The sequence below is a fragment of the Suncus etruscus genome, chromosome 9 (assembly GCF_024139225.1).
Source record: "Suncus etruscus isolate mSunEtr1 chromosome 9, mSunEtr1.pri.cur, whole genome shotgun sequence".
In the NCBI taxonomy this organism is placed as follows: Eukaryota; Metazoa; Chordata; class Mammalia; order Eulipotyphla; family Soricidae; genus Suncus; species Suncus etruscus.
The window spans coordinates 80,642,842-80,657,533 of record NC_064856.1 but is presented as its reverse complement, the minus strand read 5'-3'; the positions used below and the strand labels follow the sequence as shown (position 1 = coordinate 80,657,533).

General features: G+C 39.1%; 1 protein-coding gene across 1 annotated transcript in view; it reads left to right on the top strand.

Moving 5' to 3' along the window:
• The window catches only part of MPPED2 (metallophosphoesterase domain containing 2), a 228,400-nt gene that overhangs the window by 44,184 nt on the left and 169,524 nt on the right, over nt 1-14,692 (top strand). Inside the window, exon 3 of the mRNA XM_049780097.1 lies at nt 13,560-13,741. Within this exon, the coding sequence (XP_049636054.1) occupies nt 13,560-13,741 (182 nt within the window). The remainder of the gene's footprint in view (nt 1-13,559; nt 13,742-14,692) is intronic.

Genomic DNA, 14,692 nt, shown 5'->3' with positions numbered 1-14,692 from the left:
CATCAGGTGTGGCCTCAAAAACAAAAACAAACAAAAACCAAAACACACAAAAAGATTAATTTCTAGTGCTATTTGTAGACCTAACCAGTGTCACTCAATGGTGCTTAGAGATTGCTCAGTTATTACCATGACAGAGGGTATTTCTCTTTGTTATTATTTGTTAAAAATCAGAATTTGTGGGGCCTGATGACAATACAGTGGGTAAGTTGATTATCTTGCAAGAGGCCAACCCACTTCAATCCCTGGCATCACGTGTAGCCCCACAAACCTCACCAGGACTGCATTGTGAGTGCAGACAGGAGAAAACCCTAAGTACTTTCCAGTGTGCCTTTGACTCTTCTTAACCCTCAAAAAAAATCAACAGTTTAAATTGTTTTCAGACCCTTGACTTGACTATCTTCTCAACCACATCCTAACTGTATGATCATAAGAAGTTGCATACTACGTCTATGTCTTGGGATTCTGTGAAAATCAAGGGCAGTTTAAAGTCTGGAGTATGATATGAAGATAGAAATTATTCAGTTCCAGAGAAAAGAACAAAGTAATCCTCCATAGGAGCTTCTGGTTTGTGGAGACTTATTTTATTTTAATTTTTTTTGGGGGGGGGTGGATAGTGGACCAGCTATTTTAGCAAGGACTAAGACTTCTTATTTATCATGGAACAAGCTCTGTCTCTGTCTCCATCTCTCTCTCTCTCTCTCTCTCTCTCTCTCTCTCTCTCTCTCTCTCTCTCATTTCTCTCTCTATTATAGAGATATATTTCTATCTATCTATGTACCATATATGTGTATATATGTATATATATTTATATAGTTTATCACATTGGATTTATTTTGGAAGGTCAGAAAATGTTGGCATCACATTTTCTTTCCAAATAAACATTTTTCTTGCAATGTAGTCAATGCTGTTCTATCTAAAAATGGTCTTTCTGCCTTAGGCATGACTTATGCTTTGAAAGTGTCAACTCAAGAGTTGAAAATAAACATTAGAGAACATTTACACCCAACTGAAATGGCCAAGTACTTGAAAGGAGGTCCATTAGCCATGCAAATATGAAGTTACCTGCACTTTTGATAAGCACAATTAACTTAACAATGAACCCATTAACAACTAGTAGTGAGACATTAAGCCTTGAAATACTTGGTTTTGAGGAGTTGGTGTGTGTGTGTGTGTGTGTGTGTGTGTGTGTGTGTGTGTGAGAGAGAGAGAGAGAGAGAGAGAGAGATTTAGCTCTCCTTTGAAAGTTTTAACATAGACTAAAAACATCTTATTGAATCAGTTAGAAATATATCACCTGTCCCCATCTCTAACATTTTAAAAAACGAGTACTTGAGTCTTGCATGACTCTTATGTTTCCCTGTAAAGGAATGAGCCATGTAAAAAATGATGATGTTTTTCGGTGTATCAGAATTTTAAAAGGATCCACTTTTGATCTGGAACTTGAAATTGTAGTTATTGGTTTAAATCTGTGTGCCTCATTTTTTTGTTTTGTTTTTGGGCCACACTCGTTTGATGCTCAGGGGTTACTCCTGGTTATGTGCTCAGAAATTGCTCCTGGCTTGGGGGGACCATATGGGACGCCGGGGGATCGAACCGTGGTCCCTCCTATGCTAGCCCTTGCAAAGCAGACACCTTACCTCTAGCGCCACCTTTCCGGCCCCAATTTTAAGTCCACACAATGTATAAGATCAGGCTTACTGTGTTGTCTAAGGTAAGGGGAGCTTTGTATATTTGGAGGGCGTAGACAAAGAGCAGATGTTGACTCCTAAGCCAGAGCAGACTCTTCTGCTTGCCCAGTGCCTTTGTTATATCACTTAATCTTTCAGAATCTCAGTTTCTTCCCCTGTGAAACAAAAGCAAGAATGCGAACTGCTTTAAGGATTAAATGAGAAATAATTCATGTAAGCTGTATTGCATAATGCCAGGCTTCTAAATGAACACTCTGCTAGTTGTGCTTCCCTACTCATTATTGGTACTGTTCTTTGGCCCTCAAAGTCCAATGTGTCAGTCACTTTGGCTCTAGTATTCCAGATTTCTTAGTCACTTTTGGCTCAAGAAGCAACTTTCTTATGTTTCTTGTGAAGGATCAGCCTTCCAGATGTCCAGAGCAAAGCCTGCTTTTGACAGATCACTTTGGCATGTAGATTGTTTGAGTTCAAGCAGTCAAATCCCTGCAGTTTCAGGAGAAATTTAGACTTCTTTCTCAATGTCTATGAATGAAAATCTGGTTTATTCCTCAGAATTTGGATATGTTTAAGAAAACAAATATGCTTTCTACCAGGGAAGCTTTCTATGTATGGAAGTATAATCTTCTAATTAGAAAGCATCCATTTTTGTCACTGGTACCATCTTCTACTCATCTTGTGACTCTCCCTCCTCCCTCCTCAAAGATCCAAGGCACCTCTTTCTTCTCTTAACTGAGGATACATTTTTGCCCCATTTACTGTACACTAACATTGATGTAGAGTTTACATATGTATGCCATTAAATTCATTCTTTTTTTCCTACTAATCTGCTTATAAAGTTGCTTGCTTGACCAGCTGAGAAGAATTCAGAGGTGTAGGGAAAAATGTCCTCTCTGCCCCTATTCATCTTAAAGGACCACTGATTACATTCTGGGGCGCTGCTTCCTTCATGAACTAAATATCCTCCTTCTGCCAAGGATCCCTATTCAAACACTGCAGAAGTTTGAGAGGGGAAAGCATGAAGATTGAGTCCATAAACCAAAATAATAAATGATAAAGTGGGAAGAAGACAAGATTACAGGGGTCATTTTACTAGTCAACCAGTTTGAGTTCGTTTTCTAATACTTCTCTAACCCTCAGTTTCAATGTCATTACATTGATGAGCTCTCTTTGAATTCTCCTTGGGTATTTACTCCTTTCTTGCCATAGCCTGTCTTACTTGTTTGTAGTTTAACTGAAGTTGGCTTTCTCATCCTATGCCTATATCCTACCTTCAGCTAGCCCTCCCATCCCAGCCATTCCTGCATATCACATAAGACTAGCTTTTTCTTTGGCCCCAGCACTATTCAGTGGTTAATCAGATCAGGAAAAGAGGTTTTTCAAGTCTCCAGTATTATTTTCTGTTCTAACTCTAGGTACCATTAACCTGCTGCAGCCTGGGGTTCCCCCTCAGCCACCAACATGTTATATGCTCCTAGATGTGTTTTGATGCAGATACCCAGCACTTTACTCCTTCTGTGACTGGGACAGCCCTATTTTTCTGCCTAGTTGTCCAAATTCCAAGTTAGTTTAAATCCCAGTGCAAACCTTAGCTTCAGGCTGATCTCATCACTTTTTGTGAGCCTAAGATCCTTTGTCCTGGTGTTTGAAATGATCAGTTTCTGTTAATAGATCTGTAACCCCATCCTTTCTCCTTATCATCAAATAGGAATAGGACCAAGCATTTTATTTTCTTAAAAAGCCACCCCACCCCAGTACTTTATTTGACCTTGATTGAAACACATGAATGCTGTTTTATGTTATGTCTGAAGTATTTTTAATATAACACTAAAGTGTTCACAGACAAACTTGTGAAATAATTAAAATACTGAGCAGTGGGCTGGAAGGATAACAGTGCTAGGGTCATTTGTCTTGCACATGGCTGACCCAGGACGGGTTCCATCCCCTAGTATTCCATATGGTCTCCTGAGCCAGGAGCAATTTCTGAGCACAGAGCCAAGAGTAACCCCTGAGTGCTGCCAGGTGTGCCCTCCCCCCTCCCCCCAAAAAAAGAAAAAGAAAATACTGAGCAGAAAGCAGGCACAGAAAAGCAGTCATTAAATAATAAAAATACTCAGGTGAGTCTGTATCTCAATGGTTAGAGCAGCAAATGTGTAGTCAACTGCAGAACTTTTTTGTTGTTCTTATTTTTTGGGGGGGAATGGGGTTACTCCTGCCTCTGCACTCAGGATTCACTCTTGGAGGCTCTTGGGAGGACCATATGGGATGCTGGGTATTAAACTCAGGTTGGCTACCATGCAAGACAAACCTGTAATACTATCACTCCAGCCCAGAAGTGCAGAATTCTTCAAGGAACCACTCTCTTGCTTCGTTTTCATCCCAGCACCTACCCTGGTGGCACCTGCCAGACGGGTTCTTCAGAATTGATTGTTGACTCTGCCAGACTGACTCTGTGGCCTGCCCTGACCTGAGTAGAGTGCCACTTGCCCTTCCTTTAACGACTGTAAGGCTAGTCCCGAGTTGTAAGCTGATTAACCCAAATCTTTGTTTAAAAGTTTAGGAAACATTCAACCCTGGACAACACATCTCCTGTGGATTATTTATGATCCACAGTATGCCATTGGAGTGACTGAAATGGTTCACACTGCGGCTGGCATATCTGACATGAAAATATCTGAAATTTTACAGCTCCAAGGACCATGAATTCATATCACATGCAGTGCTCAAATAATTAAATTGTTACCACTTAATATTCATTGAATGTCAGCACTGTACTTTTGTACTAGGGAAAGAGCGAGGAGACACTTGGAGACACAGTCAGTGCAGTGGGCTTTGTTAGCTATAATTAGTTGGTGATAGAACAGTGTTGATACAGCAGTTCAGCGGTTAACGGAAAGCAGTGTCCTTGGTACAAATGTGAATATATTTGTACATCTGGTTCTGTTATGCTTACTTACCAGGTTTCAGCGCCTGTTCTGAGGTGTGACTGCTAAACTCGAAGCATTTCACCAGCTCATAGCTTTTCTTTTAAAAAAGGAAAACACTCCCATTTCTAAAGCAACTAGTTAAATCACATATCCTTTAGCTTTTCTTTTGTTATGGTATCTGGACTTCTGGCTTCTTTGTTCTCCTTTACCAGAGACTCTATCTTCAGTTCTAAATTACAGTACCACCTCTCTTTATATTGAAAAACTCACTAAATACTGATTGGAGGGATCTGAATGGGATTGATCATTGTATTGTCTGGAAAGCAGATCTTAAAGCTGCAAGGAGCAGAGGAATGTATTTTAAGCTCCTAAGAGACAGAACCATTCCTTAAATCTTTCACAAGTTACAGCTGGCATAAAGAAGAAGTTAATAAGAGAAGCTTGGGTAATCATTGGTCCCAGCCTTTACACAGAGGAGCAGAAGTTAGTAGAGGGAAAGTGATTTGTCCAGTAATTGATGACATAGGTAGCAAGAGCAGAGAAGCCCAATTCCACAGCCTGGGCCTTTTTAAGTGAGGTTCACCTGTTAACTACAGTGACCTTTCTGAAGTAAGCCTCTGTTTGGGACCATTTACAGTCAATTTTCTGATTTGACTTGATGTCTATGATATGAAGAACACTTTTATTTTTATTTTTGGCTATGCTGGGAATCAAACATCAGGGCCTCACATGTGATCTATTAGATACCCTTTTATCTTTCTTTGTATTCTTAAAGAAATCAGGAGGAAGAGCTAAAGAACAGTGGGGAGGGTGCTTGCTTGTATACTGCTGACATGAGTTTAATCTCTGGCATCCTATATGGTTCCTTGAGTACCACCACGAGTAATTCCTGAATGTAGAGCCAGAAGTAAACTGAGAGTTTCTGTGTATTTCCATAAAGCCCAAACAAACAAAATTTAAAAATAAATAAAATAAAATAAAATAAAATTAAAAAAAATCAAACTGACATTCACTGAATGGTAAGATGTAATTTCTTTTCTTTTCTTTTCTTTTTTTTTTTTTTTTTTTGGTTTTTGGGCCACACCTGTTTGACGCTCAGGGGTTACTCCTGGCTATGTGCTCAGAAATCGCCCCTGGCTTGGGGGGACCATATGGGATGCCAGGGGATCAAACCGCGGTCCATCCTATGCTAGCACTTGCAAGGCAGATACCCTACCTCTAGCGCCACCTTCGCAGCCCCAAGATGTAGTTTCTTGATTTTTTTTTTTAAAGAGAGTATTCAGCTGAATAGCATACATGAGAAATAAAGGGTCACTGTAAAAAGCTCTAAAACAGAGATATTTTTACAGAGATTTTGAGCAGTCTGTCTAATTATTAATTGCTGACAATGTTATGAGTGATTTTATAGCATTCTATGATATTTATTATTTTTATTCTTTAGGGTCAAGCATGTTTTGGGTGGACAGAGAAGTGAATATGAGGTTTAAGAAATCTAAGTTTTAGTTCTTTTAGAATGGACAAACCTCATACAAAAGTTAATTTAGTTTTAGTTCATGTGAGTGACATCCCATGCAGTGAATAATGGCCCAGGGGTCACTCCTGATGATACATGGCTATGCAGACCAGATAATTCAATATTGTGTCTAGTGTTGCAGAGGCCTGTGAGGGCTACACCCTGTAGTGCTTATGATAATGGGGATTAAACTTGGGGCCTGAACTATGCTAGACATGTGCTTCAGTTCTTTGCTTGAGTCCATACAGAACTGAAATAGTTAAAGAATTGTTTTTATATGTGGTTGAGGAAAACAAAACCAGTATATTCGATTTATGATCTTATAGATCATAATATTTAAGATAAAGCTAATGCTTGAGATTGTATTAAAAGAAAATTCTTTTTGGGGGGTTGGGCCACACCACGTGATGCTAAGGAGTTACTTCTGGCTGTGCGCTCAGAAATTGCTCCCGGCTAGGAGAATCATATTGGATACCAGGAATTGAACCAGATTCTTCCTGGATCTATCCTGGATGGTCTGCATGCCCAGTATTAGGTGACAATTATTATAGTATAGGATAGTCTAGGAGGTAAGAATCTTGCCTGCATATGGCTGAACCTAATTTGACTCCTGGTAGCACATGTGGTTCCCCCATGCACCACGAGGAGTGATACTTGAGTTCAGAGCTGGGAGTAGCCTATGAGTACTGCTGGTTTAATGTTCTCCCCAAATTGCCCTCCCCAAATAAAACATAAAAACACATGCAATATATGACACTTAAAATGAAGTCTCTAATTAATAAGGTAAAACTTATAAACATGATATTTAAAAAAGTAAAACATAAGACTAAATAATCTCTTAATTTCCCTTTCTGAATAAAAAGTTTCTGTGATTCAACTAATAAAGGCCTAGTATTGATTCTTTGTTTTTATGAGTTTTATATGTCTTTATCAAATAGTAATCCCTAGGATGAATGATATAACCTTCCCCAAATAAATTTAGTTTTCATGCATTCTGAATATCTGGGTAAAAATCAGATTGGGGGAAGGGGGTTGGGGCCACACCCAGTGATGCTCAGGGGGTTACTCCTGGCTCAGAAATTGCTCCTTTTTTGGGGGATTATATGGGATGCCAGGGATTGAACTGCAGTCCATCCTGGATCAGCCTTAGACAAGACAAATGCCCTACCACTGCGCTATTGCTCAGGCCCATAAAATCAAGATTTTAATGTCAGATTGGTTAACTCTAGAGATAGTAAGTGAAATGCAGGAACACAGTAACAGGAGTTTTAAATAACATAGTAAATATATTGAAATTTTGTTAAAATGACATTGAAATCTTGTTAAAATGCTTTGTAGGATAATTGTCTATGCTCACACAGAATTATAGGCTGATTGTGTACATAAGGTTTTTCTGTATACTTGGGGTAAAGTAGAAATCCATGTCATAACAAAGCACATGTTAGAAGCTATTTGATCTGTCAATGAGGCTTGCAGGGCCAGAGGCTTGCAGGGTGGTAGTGCATTTGCCTTGCATGTAGCCAACCCGGGAGAGACTTGTTTTGATTCCTGGCATCCTATATAGTCCCCTAAGCCTGCCAGGAGTAACCCCTGAGCACCACTGGGTGTAGCCCAGAAACCAATCAATCAATGAATAATTTTTTTTAAATAAGGCTTGCAAACAACAAAAAAAAGTAACAGTTATGTCCATAGATTCCATAGTGAAAGAATATTATTCATCATGTTATGTTTCAATGGGTTAAAAAAAAACCTTTACTGTGTCAAGACTAAAGCAGTGAGAATGGTTTACTTATTAGAATATGCAATGAGATATATCAATATTGGAATATTAAACTTTCAGACTGAGATTTGAGATTTGCTGTTAAACTTAGAGTTTCATTAGAAAACAGTAAGATGATGACTCAGGCCTTCTCTAGGTCAAGTCAGGCAGTTTGTTGGCCAGTGTACATCAAACAACTGGTTTGAAAACTGTTGTATCATGAGAACATGGAATTCTAAGACACTTAGATTCTTTTCTACAAGAACAAGTTAGGACCATACCAAAAGTACAGTAGGTTGGTTGGCCTTGCATACGGCAAACTCAGGCTTAATTCCCAGCATCCCGAATGGTACCCAAAGTACTGACAAAAATGATTCTGAATGCCAGGAGAAACTTCTGAGCATTTTTAGATGTGGCCCAAAAATGAAAAAAAAGAAGAGAGACTAGGACTAGTCAGAAAGAGAAGATTTCAAGGGATAATCACTCTTTCAAACATTTGAAGAATTGGGAAATAAAATAGATGGTAAACATTTTTGGGGGGTATCATACCTATCTGGTAGTGTTCAGGGCTTACTCCGGGCTCTATGTTCAAGGATAACTCCTGATGGGCTCAGAAGACCATATAGGGTTCTGAGGGTCAAACCCATGCTGGCTGCATGCAAAGCAAGTGCGTATCTGCTGTATTATCACTTCAGCCTTCAGAGGGTGATTTGTTTTGTTTTGTTTTGGGCCCATACCTAGTGATGCTCAGGGGTTGCTCTGAACTCAGGAATTACTCCTGAAATTGCTCAAGGAACCATATGGGATGCAGTGATTAAACTGAGGTTAACCTCATGCAATGCTAGTGCTCTATCCAACTGTACTATCTCTCTAGACACAAAGAATGAATTTTTATTCCCTTAAAATTATTTTGAAGTGCAGAGCTGGAAATATAGGGGAAATCATCACACAGTTGTATAAATGGAGGCCTATGTCCCCAGTATTGTGCTACATGATATAGATAGATAGATAGATAGATAGATAGATAGATAGATAGATAGATAGATAGATAGATAGATAGATAGATAGATAGATAGATAGGTAGGTAGGTAGGTAGGTAGGTAGGTAGGTAGGTAGGTAGGTAGGTAGGTAGGTAGGTGGGTAGGTAGATAGATAGATGTGATTTCCAAAGATAATGACAACCTTTTGTGACTGCCATTATAAACCACCCCCTTCTGCCGCTCTCCCCCATACAATATCAATAGAGGAAGGGATGGAGTTCAGAGATATTCAAGTATACTGAAATTACCAGGCACAAAAAAAGCTACTAACTAGGTGAAAAACAGCACCAACCATGAATTGTTTTCTGCATTCCTGGCCAGGCAATGTTCTAAATGCTTTGAGCACAATAGCTCTTTTTGTCTGCTCAGCAGTTCTATGCGGTAGGTACTGTTTTTAGATATATTTAACTGATGAGGAAACCAAAACCTGGGAGTTACAACCCCTTGCAGGGTGTTGCACGGGTTGTGAGTGAGTCAGTGTAGCATGTGGCATTCAGAGCCTGTCTGTCTCTAGCTCTTCATGCATGTCTCATTCTGCTCCTGAATCCATGAGCATGTCCTCGATGCTAGACCCAGAGCTGTATTGAAATTCTTACTGCAGCAAGACATATTAGGCTCCCCCCACCACCACCACCACCTCACCCCACACTCCTCCTATTTCTAGAAGAGAAAATGGTTTTAAGCTTTCAAGAATGAAATAACCCTCCAGAAGCAGATAACTCCACCTCAACAGTTACTTAGGCTTCAGGTTTCTGGCCAAGTCTGTTTGGAGCCTGCTCTGCTTTTTCTGAGGTGCAGGCTCTAGGAAAGAAGCTTCCTACAAGGAGAGCTAAATCCAAATGGGCTCCATTGCTTGTTGTGGGTGGGGTGGGGAACTGTGGAGATTCAGGAACTCCCCTGAAAGGAAATTTTATGTCAGTGAGGTCAGCAAGGGGTAGAAGGGATTCAAGCTTCACATAAAGCCTTGAACTAGACACCCCCCTCAGTTTTGTCCAGCTCTGGGATTTTACGATGCTGTGTTTTCTTCTCATCTTCCCATGTCATCTTGTTTTCCCCTGGGTGTACTCAAATGTACGTGAAAATCTCTCTCTGATATTTGAATCTGGCTCTGGGGGTTTGATTGCTTTGGTAAGAGACTCACTTGCTTGGCTACTTGACATGATGCCTTAGGGGAAATGTTAGGTCATTTGAGAAGTCAGTGGTATAAACAGTAAGCACTAAGGTTGTTAACTCAGAGAGGGAAAAGGGAGCTTGAGGATCTCCCCATATTTAATAAGAGCAGGTAGATCCACAAGTAGTAGTCAGGATCTCTCTTAGAAATATTTCTACAGCCCCCAAAAACGTTTGTCCTTTTTTAAAGCATTTACCAAATGCCATGTTTGGCAGTGGCAGTTTGCTTGGATTTATCTCACTTTAATGATATCCATTGCAAGTTTGCTACTCTTAGTACACTTTACTTTTAGCTCAGAAATATCTTTGGCTGGGGAATTTCCGTTTTGTGATACATACATACACACACACACACACACACACACACACACACACACACACACACACACACATAGGGGAGGTCCCCATAGTGAACTTCAGACAGGCTGCATTGCCTTGTCTTTGTCTTGTCACCTTCATTATCTGTGGGTAAATAAAGGCATCAATGGTTCGGGGATATAAATTCTGCTCTTGCCTCTTGATAGCTTTCGTTGAATTGATCCTCTGCATTCTCCCAGATGTCTGCAACTTGTTACTACTCTTAGATAACATCAGATTGGTGGCATTGCTGCGTCAGCTTTTTCTGTACACAGTGATCCTATGTACTGTGTATTCATTTGTTTTATTTCAGCTCAAAGCTGAGAAGATGTGTCTTCTTTTTGTTTTCGTTTTGGGGCCACATCCAAGGGTGTCATGGTCTACTTTTGGTAGCATCATGGGACCATGAAATGCCAGGAACTGAACCTGGGACCCTAGCATATGCAAAGCATGTGTGCATTTTGTTTCTCAGTATTAAAAAAAGTATTCTTAAACTTCTCTTTTTCCATTATTTGTCCTGATTCTGTTTTTAATTCTGCTAAATAGCAATATTTGTCAGGAGGATGCAGGAGGATGGAAATGGAAGTGGGACAGAGGAAAATATTGGTATTTCAATAATTTAAGAAATATATAGAGGCAAGATGGAAAAAAATTATTTACTGTGTGATGATTTATTTGTTTCTCTAAACAGAGTAAATTTATAGAATCATAGGATATTCTGGTTAGTACATTTAAAGTGATAGGGATTATGACATATTTCTGTTGAATTTACATTTACCTAAGAAGGATTTTAGTTCAGTAATTGTCCCTGTAACTTATTTGGCTTATGAAAAGAAAGAAAGGGGTCTGTATTGACATTATTAGAATATTATGCATGTTTATTTGTATATGTGTAAGATATAAGTATGCATGGTATGCTATGTATGTACATTATGTATATTGTATGTCATATTGTTGCTCATATCTTGCAAGGTTCAGTGATTGCTTTTTTTTGTAAATTTTAAATAAATATTTGTTAAGTATAAATGTTCACATTCCATTTTAGTGAGCTCCTTATCTTTTTAGGTGTAGGAGTAGAACATTATCTATAACTGAAGCACGATATAGTCATTTTTCCTATGGGAAGCTTCATGTAAAAGAATCATTGAATAGAATGTGAAGAATAATCGATATTGAATCTAATTTTAATCAGACACAAAATCAGACACACATTGGATATTATTAAGGAAGTCTCCTGTACTATTAATGAATTGATGGCTTTTGCTAGTACAATGTACTAGCATTTTAAATTTGAATGTTGACCAAAAAATTCCTTTCATTTTTTTTGGTAGAAGTTAAACTTTTTTGGTTTTTAGCTGGACTCAATGCATTGATCACTTAGAGCAGGGGTCTCAAACTCAATTTACATGGGGGCTGCAGGAGGCAAAGTCGGGGTGATCCTTGAGTGCAAAGTCAGTAGTAAGCCTTGAACATTGGGGGGGGTGACCCAAACAACTAAAACAAAACAAAACAAAACAAAACAAAAATTCCTCTAGGGCAGGGCCACAAAATGTTGTATGGAGGGCCGGAAATGGCCCACAGGCCGTGAGTTTGAGACCCATGACGTAGAGAATTTTTCCATCTTTCTTTTCTTCCTCCTCTTTTCTTCCAACTTCCCATTTGTTTTACGTTTCTTCTCTGTTAAAGGTAAAATGAAATAAATCACTATTAGAGGAAAGAGAGACTATGCAAGTTGCATACTGATCTCTTTATTTCCTTCCCTATAATTGCCATTGTTAAAGCAGATTTTTTTTTCTTTTTTTAAAAAAATAATGTGAAAAAGATTAAACAAAGCCTGTAAAGGCAGCATGTTTAGGGATCCATGGTTGAGCTTTTAGTGTGTTCTGGGCTGCATGTTAACTAACAAGTTATATGATATGAAATATTGTCCTTTATTTAATGTTTCACACTCTTAATGTCTGCATTGACTATTTGCTTCTCCTGTGACCTTCTCTTTGCATTTCTAACTGCTTCTTTTCACCCATAATCCGAAATTAGTACATTTCTGCAGAGAAATTAAAGGAAGCTGTCAGTGTAGAGTTAATATAGTTAAAGCATTCTGCTACAAACCCTTTAAATAATTAAAACTGTATGCTTGAAGAGTCAGATTTGCATTTCTTTACCAAGTTTATTTAGCACACTTTGTTACACTCAATTAAATGAGAATGTTCTGTTTCATTTTCTTTGCTTCGGGTGGATCATTTTGCCTTTTGATTCTTATGCCCTTCTGTAATTTCACAGTGCTTAGGTCTCTAAAACTATACATATATTAATGCACATGTAGATCTATACATACCCATTAAAATGCTTACAGTTTGCACTGAATGGAATCTTTGCCTAGGGCATTCTAACATTCCTAGTAACCCAAGGAATAACTGGTATTGCAGATAATTCTTTACAGTAAAGAAGGAGCTTGACAAAGTTCTTTTAGCATTCAATGTTTGTTTGTTTTGTTTTTTAAAGCCCTAAAATTTTGGCTTTCCCTTCCCTCCCACAAATTGACTTTTGAATCTCTGCTAAATAGAAAAGATACAGGTATTGAATGATTATGGAAAGGAAATTAGACATAGGTGCTATCTTTTTCTCTCTCCATTTCCACTGGCAAAGCATATGCAGACTATTCTTATTAAATTAGTTCATTGCTTAAGATATGCATGTTTAAGAAGGAATAAATTAGTTATCCATTTCCTAATGAGTAGTGGGATCAATTGGAGCATGATGAGAGGAAAAAATAGCATAATTTTGTTTCCCCAGTTGGGGCTCAATATCCCTAAACTTCACCATTAATCACTCTATCTGCTTCCTGGGTTATTTCCGGCTGTACCTATAAGCTTTTTCTTTCATTTTAATTTTCCTCCCAGGTAAGTAAGACTTTTTGGATTTGCCCAGTGGGTTTAGGGTTGGGGGATGCAGTCTCCTTCCCATCTAAAGTGTCTTGTTACAATGGTCGCTTCTGCCTTTGCATCAGTTTCGATGTATTTACAGACAACAGTCGATATGTGTATGCAATGACAAATATGGGGGTTCTAATATGCTTAACTGTTATGGGATCTGTTATGTCTACTTTAGGGTCGACCCCATCCCATATGACACTCCAAAACCAGCGGGCCACACGCGGTTTGTCTGCATCTCAGACACACACTCCAGAACAGATGGTATCCAGATGCCTTATGGGGACATCCTTCTCCACACAGGCGATTTCACCGAGCTGGGACTGCCCTCAGAGGTTAAGAAGTTTAATGACTGGTTAGGTAAGGAATGATTGCGTTCTGGTGCCCCCAATTAACCTTTCCTGTCCGAGTGTCACTCACTGCGTCCTAATTGAATTAGAGCGCTTGGAAGCCAGCTCAGCCATTTCTCGTATGATATGCGGTGGTGTCTAGCTTTAATCCAATTCGGTTAATTAAAGATGAATTTTTAGATATTTAATTTTACTGTGCATCCTTTCAGTGACTGGCCTCAGCAGCGCTGGGGCAGAGGGATGGAAGCAAAGCTTTGAAACCGATCTCATCTCACTTATTCTGCTTTAATGAGGTCATTCATTGGCTCACAAGAGACTTCTTTTTAATTCATTGGCTCTGCAATCCTTCCCAATATGATGAGCAAAGATCTACAACTGACCTACCAGTAGGAGAACATAGCTAAAAAGTGAAGATGGATGATAACATTTTGTGAAGGAAAGGGTTTTGCATAGTGCTGCTTGGGTCTAACTCTCCTCAGTGACCATGGGTTGGGGAAAGTTTGCTGCCCCTGGAAAAATAAGACTTCCTGCGGTAGGAGCTCCCAAATCTTGGACCATGAAACTTCCCTGTCCATGACAAAAAGGATAAAGGGAACATCCATGGCTACTTAAATGAACCCAGGATTGAGTCTAGATTATGGAAAAAAGATGACTAGATGACTCCTAGGTCATTTATTATGGCATTCATCATGGAGTTAATTTAGGGCTAGAGTAGATACCAGATATTTTTTTCCTCTTTATTTTATTTTATTTTTTTTTATTTATTTTTTTTTTTTTTGTGGTTTTTGGGTCACACCCGGCAGTGCTCAGGGGTTACTCCTGGCTCCATGCTCAGAAATTGCTCCTGGCAGGCACGGGGGACCATATGGGACGCCGGGATTCGAACCGATGACCTTCTGCATGAAAGGCAAACGCCTTACCTCCATGCTATCTCTCCGGCCCCTTCTTTATTTTATTTTAT